Genomic DNA, 13,392 nt, shown 5'->3' with positions numbered 1-13,392 from the left:
TTAAAATCAGCGGCACAATCCAAACTTTAGCTATTCCAAGGACCACATTCGACATGAGGTGGAAGATATCAACAGCAGCCGAGCAATAGTTCTTTGGATCCGGGTTCACTCTTTTCTTCTGCACCATTTCCCCAATCTGGATTTTCTGACTTGTGAGAACAGGATTCCTGCTGGACTAGATGGACCTTTGGCCTGATATGGCAGAGCTCTTCTTATATTCTTAGTGCCATCTTTGGGTTCTAAGCCTATTGATTTCAGCATGTTTATTTCTTTGGTTAAAATCAGTGTGTGTGTGTGTGTGTGTGTGTGTGTGAATGTGTATGAATGATGACAAATTCATGGAGAATAAGGCTATCAATGGCTGCTCATCACGATGCATTAACAGATGGTGTGACAACTTCCCAACACTGTGTATCACTGACGCTTACTGAGAGAGGTTGGGACAAGGCGGGGGAGGGGGGCTCGGTGTGGGTGCAGGGTCAGGAGCATCAGATTGTCTCCACCACTGTGCCCACACCATGCACAACTCTCAGCTGCCTTGCTCCTCCCCTTCGGTCACCTGCTTGTCATTTCTACCATGATGGCTATGTTCTACTTCCACTGTGTTATAATCAGAATAGACCCATCGAAATTAGTATACCATAAGCGTTATATCCATTAATTTCAGTGGATCTGCCCTGAGTAGCACTGACACTGGATGCAATCTATTGCAAGTGCATTTTTCTGTGAATGATTTGGAAGCATAGGGCTCCTGCTGTCATTATGAAGCTAAAGAAGCCTACTATATATATGAAGTTAATTTTGCTCTAATCTGCCTTGGTTAGGATTTGCCCCAGGAGTTGGCATAAAAGGACTTTCAATAAATATCAGAAAAATCCATGTTAGGAAAATATTTGTGTCTGAATATTTCCAACAGAGTGAATAATAGTACTTCAATGTGTGGTTGTAGCACATATTGCAGTAATATATAAAACGATTCCAATTACTATAAAAAACCCCTGCATCTTTCTAATATCCTCCAGCCTTCTATTAGGTAGGCAAGATTCCCCTTAAAAAGACTTGTTCATAACTTTTAAAACCATTTAGGCTCATCATCTTTTTTCTGCTATTTGGAAATTTTAACTCTCAAGGTTATTAAAAGGTTATCTGTTATTCCTATTTTTGTATTGGAACTATGATGATGTGTAGCGTAGTGACAGCCCTTTAGGAGCAAGTTTATTCTACAATTTATTTTTTAATACAAGACTCCAAAATGAAGAAAATCATTAGTGGGCCAGTAATATTCTTGGTGCAACTCACGTTCATAATTGTATTTGAATGAAATACTGTATTGTAGTTCAGCTGCTGGAACATCAACATTTTAGCTGCAGAATTGACTTTTTAAAAATACCCACTAGGTACTCTTTTCACTATGGGGTAATGGACAGTTTCCCTGCAACGTGACGCTGTATAATTCATGACTTACATCATAAAAAACAGCATAACCTCCAAAGTATTGGAGTGGGAATAGAAGAATGGAGCAGCTTTAAGACATGCTATGTTATATCACCAGTTTTTCAATTGTTGAGGTTCCACTGCAATAACTGGCCAACTGGTTGAGCTGTGCCCAAACCCCAGATTGTGTATGCGCCAGTATATAGTCAGAAAACTTCTGACCTCCAAGTCTATTGCATTTATACAACTAGACAGACAACATAGAGCCACTTGGTGTTGGACTAGGAGCAGGAGACCAGGGTTCCAATGCCCACTCAGCCATAAAACTCACTTGGACCAGTCACTATCATTCAGGCTAACCTTCCTCATAGGGCTGTTCTGAGGATGCAGTGGAAAGGGGAGAAGTGTGTGTGGCAACTTAAGCTCTTTGGAGAAAATGTGGGATATAAATGTGCATATGTATGTGATATATATAGTATCAGCCATAGATTGTATTGTATGGTTAGTGGTTTGCATTTCACTCTGGCTTATGCTGTGTTGCATACTTCAGATATTGTCTACTAATGTTGAAACTAATGAATGGGTTTTGACACTGTAGGCGTGATCCAGAGCAAGCTGAATATATGCAAGTCCCACTAAGGTCAATGTTCTTAGAACAATACTCAACTGAGGATCATGCCAACCCCAAGTTGGCCACTGAGGGCATAAGCCTGACAGAGATCCGCAGCCAGTGCTGGTTCCATGATGAACGTACGGTATTTGTATAATGCATAACATTTACAAACCTATGCTTTATATTTTAGATGTATACTTTAAAGGCTTAGGCAGATACCCACCCCCCCATGGCCATGATTCATGTGCAAACAAGGTGTTAATATATGACTAGTCAGGTGAGAATGTCAATAGCTAAACTACCTTTCACCGTTTAAGAGTCTAGATAATAGGGATGTGCAGTTAAATGAACTTATTCCTGCAATTATGAATCCACCCAGTAATTTATGTATGTGAGCCTGTCTATATGCATTACTCTGCTTAGCTTGGGGTTTTTGCGTTGCCTGTTTCTGCATCCAAAATACTCCATATAAACTAATTTTAACAGGCAAGGAGGGGTCCCTGCGGCCTCTCTCCAAAGGGCGCCCCCTGGCGTTCGGTTCCAAGGGACTTTGTCGTAAGAAGCGGGCAAAGATCTGGCTATGGGGCAGTTAAGATCGTGTGTTGGAGAAAACAAGCCTGCCATTCCCCCTTCAGCGAAAAAGCAAAGCAGAACAGGATGAAATTGTCTCGGCACCAATCTAGACCGAAAACCTTCCCGGAATGAAGCCGACAGGTAAGGCGGGAACCGGGAAGGAGGCAGTTTCCACGCGAGGGCGGAACTGCTACCAGCTGTGCAGGAAAGGCGGATGGAAAGGAAAAAAGAGACCTTCGCTTTCTCAACCTTTCACGCCCGGTTAAGTATATGTGAATATACATGGACGTAACCAGCAGACTTTTCCAATCGCTTCCATTCCCAGCCCTTTTGCGCGTTCACGAGGATCGCCCGCAGACCTGACTCTCGCTCGGGCGGCTTCTCCTTTAGCCTTGAGGAAGGGCTCTCTTGCAGGGCTGGATGGACGGAGAGCCCTTCGCTGACCTAAGCAGGATCCAGTCGAGTACTTGGTGTTTGGAGGACTCTTGGGTTGGTGGATGGGGGGAAATGCCAAGCCAAGCGCCCTGGGGTCACCGAGCCTCCACCTTCCAAGCTCCCGTAGGGGATCCAGACTGCCTTCTACCTGGCCAGGGATTTGGATCCCTCTCCATCTACCCTTCCTCATGGTAGAGCTCACTCCTAAACCGCTTTCCCCGTTCTTCAGCACCAAGGATGACAGAGCACCTGTTGCCTATGGCCATGCCCAGCAATGCTCCCCATCCCGCAGCTGCTTTCCAGTTGAGCCTACCCCCGACCCCTCAGGAGGAGATGCCGACACGAAGCCCCCTCTCCAACCCCGGAGACACTCCACTTGGCCTGCTTCTCTTCCCGGACGGACACCCCGTCGGAAATATTACTCCACCCTGGCACCCTCCCTCCCCAGGACGGATATCTTCCTCCGGGCAGAGCCTCCAGGTCCCAAGAACCTCAAACACCTGTGGCATGAGGCTGGGCGACTCACCTGTGAGCGCCTGAAATGCTCAGGAAGCCCACACCAGCCCAGGTGGTAGGCGAGGGAAGTCGCCCCTGCAAGCTTTACTTACCGGGGGCTTCTACCAGTGCGCCAGAAACACAGACACAGACACACACACAGACACACACACACACACAATTCAGGCAGCTGAGCCTGAGGCAGCTGAGCCCGCCCAGGCGAGCCTGAGCAGCTCCCCGTCCGGTCTCGGTGCAGAGTCCGAGGGGCTGCCGGGTACTTACAATTTCCCCTTCGATCTCCGGAGCCGGGTGCAAATCTTTGCATTGCTCACATCCGTTCGCAGCGGGCTCTTCAGCCGGGGACGGCAGCTCGCCCGCCATGCGCATGCGTCCCTCTGCTTCGCCTAGGATGCCCGGGCTGCTGGAGCGTCCACACCCGGGCTCGGTCCCCAACTTCCTTTCTTCTCAGGCACCACAATGTCCAGGTGGCCGCCTACCCTCCACCCCAGCGCCTTTCTGGTGGACGTGGAGGGGAAGACACGGGCTGGAGGCGCCGGGAAACGGAGCCCGGGGACCCCAGAGAGAGACCGTCCTCGGCCAAGCAAGCGCCTGCTCGCCTCCGCTGGCGCGATTCAGCACCCTGGACAGCTCTCGACCAAGCGCTCTCTGCAGCGCGCCGTCATTTTCCCGCCTCCCTCGCCGGCTCCCCCCTCTGCCCGCCCCCGGAGAAGCGCCCCGGCTGTAGAAAACACCACACACGGGCACGTGCCCGCGCGGATGCCAGCCCAGGCAACGGACATCTGGAGCCACAAACATCTGCAGCAAACACATTGTGAAAACAGATGGGAGGGAGGGAGGGAGGGAGGGGAGGCGGGTAGCGAAGAGGGAGGCTTTGCTTCGGATCTCCCTCGGGGAGGAGAAATGGAGGGGTAAACAAGGTGTTTGTGCAGGAGAGATGAAAAGACAGAGGCATTCATTTTGCCTGTCACAGCCACCCGCTCCCCTCTGACATCCTGACCGCTTTATCAGACGATCTAAACGGACGGAAGAACCCTCTTGGATACGGGCAGGGACGTCTCCTTTCACTAAACCTCACGAGGGCTTATTTTTCTCTGTTAAGCAGAAGAAATCAAATGCAATGTGGAAGAAATCGCGGCATAAATTGGATCTGGAGAAAAAGCCTCGCCTACCCACCCCTCTCCCCACAGCACGCTAGGTAGGCTTAAGTGCTAAACGGAACCCTTAAGAGCCTCTGTAAGGGAAACGCGCGGTTGCACGGGAAAGTCCTGCCCCAGATTTGTTTGCAGAGGCGAGGCGAGCAAAAGCGCCTTGGGAAGAGGCTGGCATGGAAGCGATCAGGTGATGCAGCTCTGCCAGGAGTCGGCTGCTGCTTTCAGGCACTGCCTTTCCTGCCTCTCTTTCCAGGGCTTCCTGGCTCGCGCTCGGAGAGGGCGAGAGAGCAGCGCTGTTCTCCCCGAAACTGAAATTGATTCGATGCATAAATAACCTGGGCGTCACTTCCTCCTGCTTCTCGGCAGCTTGAATCAGGGCTCCCTGGTTACCGGCAGAGGCGAGCGCGTTCATCAAGGCAGCCGCGGCGACCACGACAGCTCGCATCCTGTTTGGATTGGCTCGGAAACCCGAGATTCCGAGGAGGAAAACAAGCGCCGCCGCCACCAGCTTCTCGTCCCCACCGCTTCCTAGTCTCCCGCCTAGCTCAGAAGCCGCGCTGCCCTTCCAGCTCTGGAAGGTCTCAAAGCTGACCCCCACCGCCCTAAATCAGCTGCTGGGACTCGGGACTTATTTACAAGCACATTTCGGATCCGGGTGTCATGATGTCATTGTTGCTCCACTCCATACACTTTCACTCCATGCCCTGAAGTTGCAACAAATGAAAAAGTGCCTCTGAACATGCCTTTCATCTTACCTTTCCTCTGAGCCCCTGATACAAAACACCGGGGATAATTGGGAGGCCCTTTGTGGTAGAGGAAAGGGTTAAAGCCAAGCAAAAACTTTCCTCTATAACCAGGCCTTTAACTATCTGTGTGGCCTTTCGGAAGTGGGCGGGATGCTTATACTGTATTTCTTTCTTTTCTTGGTTTCAGTCTATCTGTTTGGTTTTTTTTTCCTGTTTGTTTTGTTGTTTGTAGGTCGTTTCGTAAGCCAGAAGAAAAAGAAAGACTAACAGATAATAATAATAATAATAATAATAATGATGATGATGATGATGATGATGATGAGCCTGGGCTCAGTCTCAGAACCTGGTTTACTTAAGAGTCATGTGCAAAGTGGCTTTAGCTGCTCACTGAAGCTGGCTCCTGTATTGCCTCAGTGGGGTGCTGCAGCAAATGTTGGGCTCCTGACGCTTCCTCACACCATAATTGCAACCTTGATTCTAAGTCTACGCAAGCAGGCCCCACTTCTGGATCACCCCGTTTATTTGTTTATTATTCAATAATTATAGCAAATGGATTGTGTGAACATCTCTCAAACAAATGTACATATATAGTCCCAGTTCACATTTAAGGTTATATGTACGGTGAGCAAAGGCACATAATCACCTGCTTCCACATCTCAATGTGTGTACAGGCAGCCTATGCTCTGAGACTATGTGTGATACTGACAGTCAATCGTTGCAGCCAGCTCCATGCAGCCGGCAGCCAGTTGAGGTCAGTGAGTGAATTCTAGACAGGCTTGAGCACCATTGCCTTTCTGTTTTCTAAAACCAGCTATTAGCTCCTTCTTCTGGGGCTGTATACTTCTGAATGCAAATATGTTTGAGGACAAGCAAAGGTGAAGGCTAATGAATCAGAGTGTTTCTTTCCATATGTTCTTATGGGTAAGCTTTCCTATTTAGAAACAAGTGTGTTGCTCACAACCTCCTTAAAAAGAGGGGATTGGGATGTGGATGAGCTGCTTCTATTTCCCCCAGGGGGATCCTGTTCAAGCAAGTGGTACTCACATCACTGTGCTGTTTTGAGAAAGTCTTGTGTGTCCTGAATGCTGCTTCTTTACATTTAGAGCATCTCAGGGGCTCTGAGGAGCTGCAGCTGCGTAAGGCCAGCTCTGCCAAGAGGCCTCCTAGTAAGGCGTCGAGCGGACCCAGAGCTGCCGCTTCCCTCCGGAGCAGAGTCCCTGTTCGGAAGGGTGAGATGTTAGAGAAAGGGGCAGCTGGCAGGAATGGAAGGCATGAGTGGTAGGCTAAAGGTTGAAAGCGTGGCCTGGACAAGAGAGGGAAGCTGGGAAGGAGGACAGAGAGGGATTGGAGAATCTAGGGAGTTGGGTGGAAACATGGACAGAGCGGGGAAGGAAAGAGAGAGAAATACAAAACAAAAATTACCAAGATGCCCAGCTAGCTTGATCCAAGTTGCTTGGCTTTAACAGTACAAGCCTAACCATACCTACTCCCTGCAAAAATATGAGAGGCCCCATCAGTATTGGCATTCCACAGGCTCTTGAGGACACACCTGCTTAGGCCAGCATTCCCTGAACTTGAACTTTCTGATCTAATTGTTTTTAAACTGTTTTAAATATTGTGCTTTACCGGCATGTTTTACTGTTTATTTTAGTTATGGATGTTTTTAATGTGTTGATGGAATTGTTTAACTGTGTATTTCAATTATGCATGGCTTTTACAATTGATCTTATACTTGTAAACTGCTAAGAAGTCGTCTGGGCATGCAAGCAGTAAACATATGTCAGGATCCTCTTTCAGTTTAAGGAAGAGGGCCAGGTACTGGAATAAACTGTGTTTGTTTAAACAAGAATCATGATAATATAAAGCATGATAATCAAGCATCAAGACTTCTCCTGATCACTTCTAGGACACTTCGCATCCTATCTTTTGCATCTCCTATTTCCAGATGTGGGCTTTAGAACTCAGATAGAAATTTAGAAAAAAGTCCTAAGAAAAAGAACATACAAAATGGCCAACCTCTTGTATCAAAAATTATGCGACTTCATGTGCTGGCTGGCTCTGTCATTGTTGCCCTCTGCTGGGCATATGGCTGGCTTGATCTGATGGTGCCCAGGAATGTGTGCTGGTGTGACTATATTTTACTGAAAACCACCCAAGGAGCTTCATGCTGATTCATCCAAACTGTGTCGACAGAATCTCCAATCCCAGCTACAGTGCAAATGTATAGGCATCACCTCGTGTTTAAAATATTTTTAAAAAACGGAACTTGCATTCAATTGCATCAGTTTCAGGATACCTAAAAGATCATCTCACCCCTTGTATATCCAGACAATCACTGTTCTCTGCAAGTGAGGGCAACCTACAGATGCCATCTTATCAGGAGGTCTGCTCTCGAGTCTCCACAATGTAGAAATTGGGCATTTAGTGTTGTGGCACCTATGCTCTGAAATTTCCTCTCCTCAAATATTAGACAGGTGTCATCTCTGTTGTCTTTTCATTGCTTACTGAAGACCTTCCTCTTTCAATAAGACTTTTTAGTCAAGATCTTTCCCAGTCTGCATCTGTATTGGAATTATTTTAAATATATTTCAAATATATTTTACCACTGGTTGTTTGCCACCCTAGACTCCTTTGGGAGGACAGGAGGGCTATTAATAAATATAAAATAAAATAACTATATTGATTACAACGTAGACAATGCCTGTTTTCTGCTGCCTACAACTTTAGAACTTTCCATCCAAATGTTGTTCATTTTTCAGGTATTGTACTACTCCCCTATGTCATCAGACCTGCCATGTTTCAGGCCTGCCATGTTATCTTTATGTGATGGAGGTCCCCATGTTATAAGCAGCTAGAAACTTGTAGTATCTTCTTAGCTTCAATTTCCTTTCAGTGAACACTTGTAATGTTGACATTGTCTATCTAAATGGCCTTAAATGTGCAATCACTGTGCTACTCCCCAAAGGCATAAAACCTCACAAGTTTCATATTGTTTAATGCCTCTGATTGGAGTTTTCATTTCTTCTCATTTCTAAGAACACTCACAAGAATGCCTCTACAGACTGCATCCAGTGTGTATCAATTCACAGTGCTTCTTGGGGGCTTTTTGCAGATTTTTGAGCTAATTTACCTGTGCTTTAGTTGGACAGTTTTAATGTCTTATCACTTTCAGAGCACACCAAGACCCCTTCTCCATCCTACAGAATGTTCCTGGATGCAACAGTATGCACCAGTTTGATAAGAAATGCATTGCAGCACCTCTTGTCAGTTTCAGGAACCAGTCCTATAAGACAGGGCTTCACAAACTTTCCCTCACCATGGTCCACTTGAAAACTGCTGAGGATATAAGTAACAGTACACAGACCACATGAATGAAGCTCACAGACAACTGGTGGTCCACGGGCCACAGCTTGGGAACCCCTGCTATAAGAAAGAGATGGGAGAAATGAAGGAAAATGATTCTATTCATTTCTTACAGAAAAACAAATTGTAGCACAATTTGAACCCGAGATCCTACAGGATGAGTGAATTTGGAGCACACAGACCTCTGGCTGGGCCAGCCAAGTCTGGGCTCAATGGGGCTATGCCAGTTATGTCCTTCACTGCCATATACATAGGGGGAAAATCCCCATCCTTGGCTCAGATGAGTCTCAGCTGGTCCTGGTCCTTGAAAGAGAGTGTTCCAGTGCTATGGTGGAAGCAACCTTATAACCACAGGATCCAAAGCTCCTTAATTCCAAGAGGTACCAAGATTGGGCACAGGGGCAGCAACTCCTAGGAGCCCAGTTTGTTTGCCCCCCCCCATCTATATATTTTTTTTGGGTGGCTCCCCAGTGTTAAAAAAAGCAGGGGGCTATCCTGGAAAATGGCAGGACTGGGTGTCTGGAATCCTGAACAGAAGCACTCCACACTGCTTTTCTTTTCTGGTTACTATCCCACTTTTGATTTCTAATTCCATGTTGCTTAATATGTCATGCATAACGCTTTTTGAAATATTATTCTGTTTCATAGAATTGTAGAGTTGGAAGAGTTTAAATGAAACTTTAACACATGGCATGATAAAAGTCTGTATTTTTATCAGGACAAGTTACTTGTTTTTGTTTTTTTACTGTTGTAGCAATTGTTTTCTCAAAATTTATCTTCTGTACTATGAAAATAAATAAAAACAGTTTAAAAATTGATAGGGTACATTTTAACGTTTTCAAGGCAATCAGAAATCTTCATGTTTGGGAAAGCTACATCTGTTGCCTATCTTGGATATATCAATGGTAAATGAATCACTGTGAGCTTAAAAAAAATGTGGCTAACTCCAACCTTGATTGGTTGCCTGGCTCCTAAATTGTAAACCCTTTCACTAGGAAATAGGAGCTTGTAATGGAACCTGGCTTTATTTGAAGCTGAGAATTGGCCATCTGATGAAGAGTTCTGTATTGTATTAATACAGTCTTAATAATATTCCTCCATAAACAAAAGGAAATATGCATTTGCAGGTGATTGTGATGAAGAGCTTCCCCTTCTCTTTATTGTGCTTTTAAGGAGAATAAGAAGGTTCCATTATGGTTGCAATTCTAGGCACACTTAGGAGGAAGTAAACAGCACCGAAGAGAAGCAGAAAGGCATAGAAAAGGGCTGTATTTATACACTTAGGCTACAATGCTAAGCGCCAGGGGGATGGGGAATCAGAGGTGCTTGAACTGCCTTATCCAGCAACAATTTCCATCCCATTAAGAACTTAGAACCAAGGAAGCGGCCTTATACTGAGCCAGACCATTAGTCCATGGTGGTGGTTCGCCAGCGGTCCTAGCCCTTCCTGGACATGCTGGACATTGAGTCTGGGGCCTTCTGCATGCAAAACAGATGCCATAACCCTTCCCCAAAGGGAAAGAATTTTATTATGTCAGATCCAAGCATGGTGCAGTTTTCTCCCTCATTTGGAGGCAGACTGAGAGACTGTGAAGACCTTTGGATCCATGCCATGCTCTGGTACACATCAATCCACTCCCTGGTACCACTTCTGTGGCCCTACTATCTATGTTGGATTTCCGGCATCAGTAGGGCAAGAGCCACAGTGGTGGTGGGGAGGAGGCACCTGAAACCAAATCTCCATCTTTGAGGTTGGACCCTCTTTCTCTGCCATTGGGAGAGGAAATTGTCAGATATAGCTATGGAGTCACCTTCGCAACACAGGAGATGCTACAACCTACTTGGATGGGGATAGGGTTGCGGCAGGGCAGGGTGGCCCCAAGGGAAGGGCAACATGGACACTCCTGCAGTCAATCCAGCACTTCCACTGGTGTGCTGGTGCAGAACTGCCCTCCCTGTTCTCTCCAGGTAAGCTGTAGCAAGCCCTGTGTTGGGAAGGTAGCTCCATGGCTCTGATCCACCACTCTGGCTGCTACTGCTGTAGGCCATAGGGCGGTAGGGTTGCAAAGCTACTTTCTGGAGGCCCCAGCTTTCTGGTAGTTCAAGACAGCCCTCCAAAAGGTACCTCTTCACACAACACATAATGTATGGAATTTACGGCAAAAGGATGTCTGATGGTCACTTGCTTATGTGGCTTTAACAGGGATTAAACAAGTTCATGGGAGACAGAGCCATAGCTATGAGAACCTCTAGGTTCAGAACCAGTATGCTATGGAATAATAGCTACTAGGGAGCAAAAATGAGGCAAGGCTATTGACTCCACACCTTGCAGACTTCCCAGAAGCACTTTGTTGGCCTCTGTAGAGAGCAGGATGCTAGACCTTTGCTCTGATCCAGCCAAGCTCATGTTTGTTGAAAAAATGAAGCCATTATTTGTTATATTTATCTTTTTAATATCACCTGTTTCCTATTTGCTTTTAAAGCACACACACATATAATGCCTTTAGGTCTCTGAGCATTATATAGGCCCCCAAAGTGCTTACTTTTAATCCGTGTTTCCAAAGTCCATATACTGCTGAATGCAGCAGTTAACAACAATTCAGTAAGATTTACTCTCCTGTCCTTGCCTGCTCCTTATAACCTTTTGTGATTAAAAAGAAGAAGGTATAACACGTCCAGTATATATAAAATGGGCATCAGGACAAAAAAGCACACCCTGAAAAAGAACCATACAAAAACATGGAAAACAAAATTGTTAACAAGAGAAACTATGATAAGGGTACCTACAACTAATACTAGTGGCAGAGCAAAAATAGGGCGGGGGAGTTTGAAGAGCACAAGGTCCAAATAAGTTTAATAATTCTTCTAAATGAATAACCCACTTGACTAGAACAAGCGATCCATGGTGTGAGTGGTGTTGATATAAGTTAAGTGTGTGTGTGTGTGTGTGTGTGAGAGAGAGAGAGAGAGAGAGAGAGAGAGGGATACACATATGGTCACAAAATATTGTGGCATGGCAGAACCCTTGGTGCCTTTAAATTTATGAGTTAGCATCTTCAAGGAAACTGTCTTTTTATACCACATGCCCATTATAATGTTCAAGGAACCTTCCAGCCCTGGGTTGTAGTTAAATGGGCTGTGATCAGGAGGAACATAATCAAAGGTTTGATTAGTAGGGTGTTTTTGTCTCCTTCAAATATGGAGAGCAGACATAACTTTGGCTCTTTAACTGCCTGTTTACCAATTATGGATGTAATTTTCTCCATCCTCCAACCCCAGAAACAGAAACAAAATGACAGCCCCAGAACATAAGCCGATAAGCACGGTTATCTGGGCAGTCTCACCAACAGCAATTAGATCCTTGACCCAATATATGAGCAAGCCTGGGCAGTGTGTGAGACCACAGATGCACAACTTTGAGAGAGTTCTGCGTATTGGCAAAAGCTGAGAAGGGCTTGGTAGACCAGACCCCGCCCTCCCCGCCATACAGCTGGCCTAGAGTTTCCCCCAGGTCTTCCACCCACACCACCTTCAAACTGTCAGATGGGGGGAACTGGCTTCTCAAAAGCCATTGATAAAAAGCAGAAGCCAGCTTCTTATGAGTTTTAATGTCTACATGAACCCGCTCGGTTAAGTCATTTTGGGATTTGGGTTTAAGTGTCACCAGTAGGTTGATGACACTCAACTCTCAACCTTTTAATATTAATCATCTAACCCTAGAGAAGCACTGGAAATTCTGAATGGGTGTCTGGAAGACAAACAATTGAAGATTCTTCTGCTCTCGGTGGAGGTTTGCAACTAATTTTGATTGGGGTTGTATTCTCCCCTGAAGTATCAAGTTCATTTGGGGGTTCCTGTACCTCACTTTGTCCCTGGATGGCCAGGTAATGTCAGTGGCCAGCAGTGACAAAGAAGGCAGTTATTTGGAAAGGGCCTTATTGGTGATGATTCTGTAGTTATGTGTCAAATTCTCTCACGGGGCAGGGATTGAGGTTCATCCACCAAACTAATTCCTCTTCATGCTGTTAGGCAAGTGTTGAAACCCCTTTTATTAATTCCAGAAGACATTTTATAATTGAGCTCTATTGTCCTCATTTTATATCCTTTGGCTTTCATGCTTGTGTGCTTTTAATCTGTTTCATTTATTTTGTTTTTTAAAACTATTTTTGCATTATCAGACTTGTCATTTTCTACTTATATAAGCCATTTTGTAGGTGGTGTGTGTGTTTTTTTAAAAAGCAGGGTATCTTAAAAAAATAAATAGAAGGTACCACTTGAAATTACAACCAGAATGAGGTTCTGTGTTTGCAATTCAATTATACCATTTCTAACCACAACAAAAACAACTTTTAGTTTGAATGAATTTCCTGGAAGCTGGAAAATATTCTGTTTACAGAACAGACAGAGCTATCATGTACCTAATTACGACATTGTCTTATGCATTTTAATTTTCAGTTCATTCCCTCTGAAAGTACAGTTTAATGTGCATATGACTAATGCCTGTTTGGAGTTCATGTTGCTGAGGCATACCAGATTTTCACATGTCAGAAATTACTTATTC

At 45.4% G+C, this 13,392-nt stretch overlaps 1 protein-coding gene across 7 annotated transcripts in view; it reads right to left on the bottom strand.

The window, feature by feature from the left end:
• Nucleotides 1-13,392, bottom strand: part of RGS20 (regulator of G protein signaling 20) — a 47,424-nt gene that overhangs the window by 18,467 nt on the left and 15,565 nt on the right. Inside the window, exon 3 of one of the 7 annotated variants that reach the window (XM_079983410.1) lies at nt 6,513-6,821. The exons of 2 other annotated variants lie outside the window; for them this stretch is intronic. In XM_079983410.1, coding sequence (XP_079839536.1) covers nt 6,513-6,821 — 309 coding nt within the window. 4 more of the 7 variants (XM_079983408.1, XM_079983404.1, XM_079983407.1 and 1 more) reach the window with 4 other exon arrangements.

This window comes from Podarcis cretensis (assembly GCF_951804945.1).
Source record: "Podarcis cretensis genome assembly, chromosome: 7".
In the NCBI taxonomy this organism is placed as follows: Eukaryota; Metazoa; Chordata; class Lepidosauria; order Squamata; family Lacertidae; genus Podarcis; species Podarcis cretensis.
The sequence above is the reverse complement of the archived record's forward strand: the minus strand, read 5'-3'. Positions and strand labels throughout refer to the sequence as shown.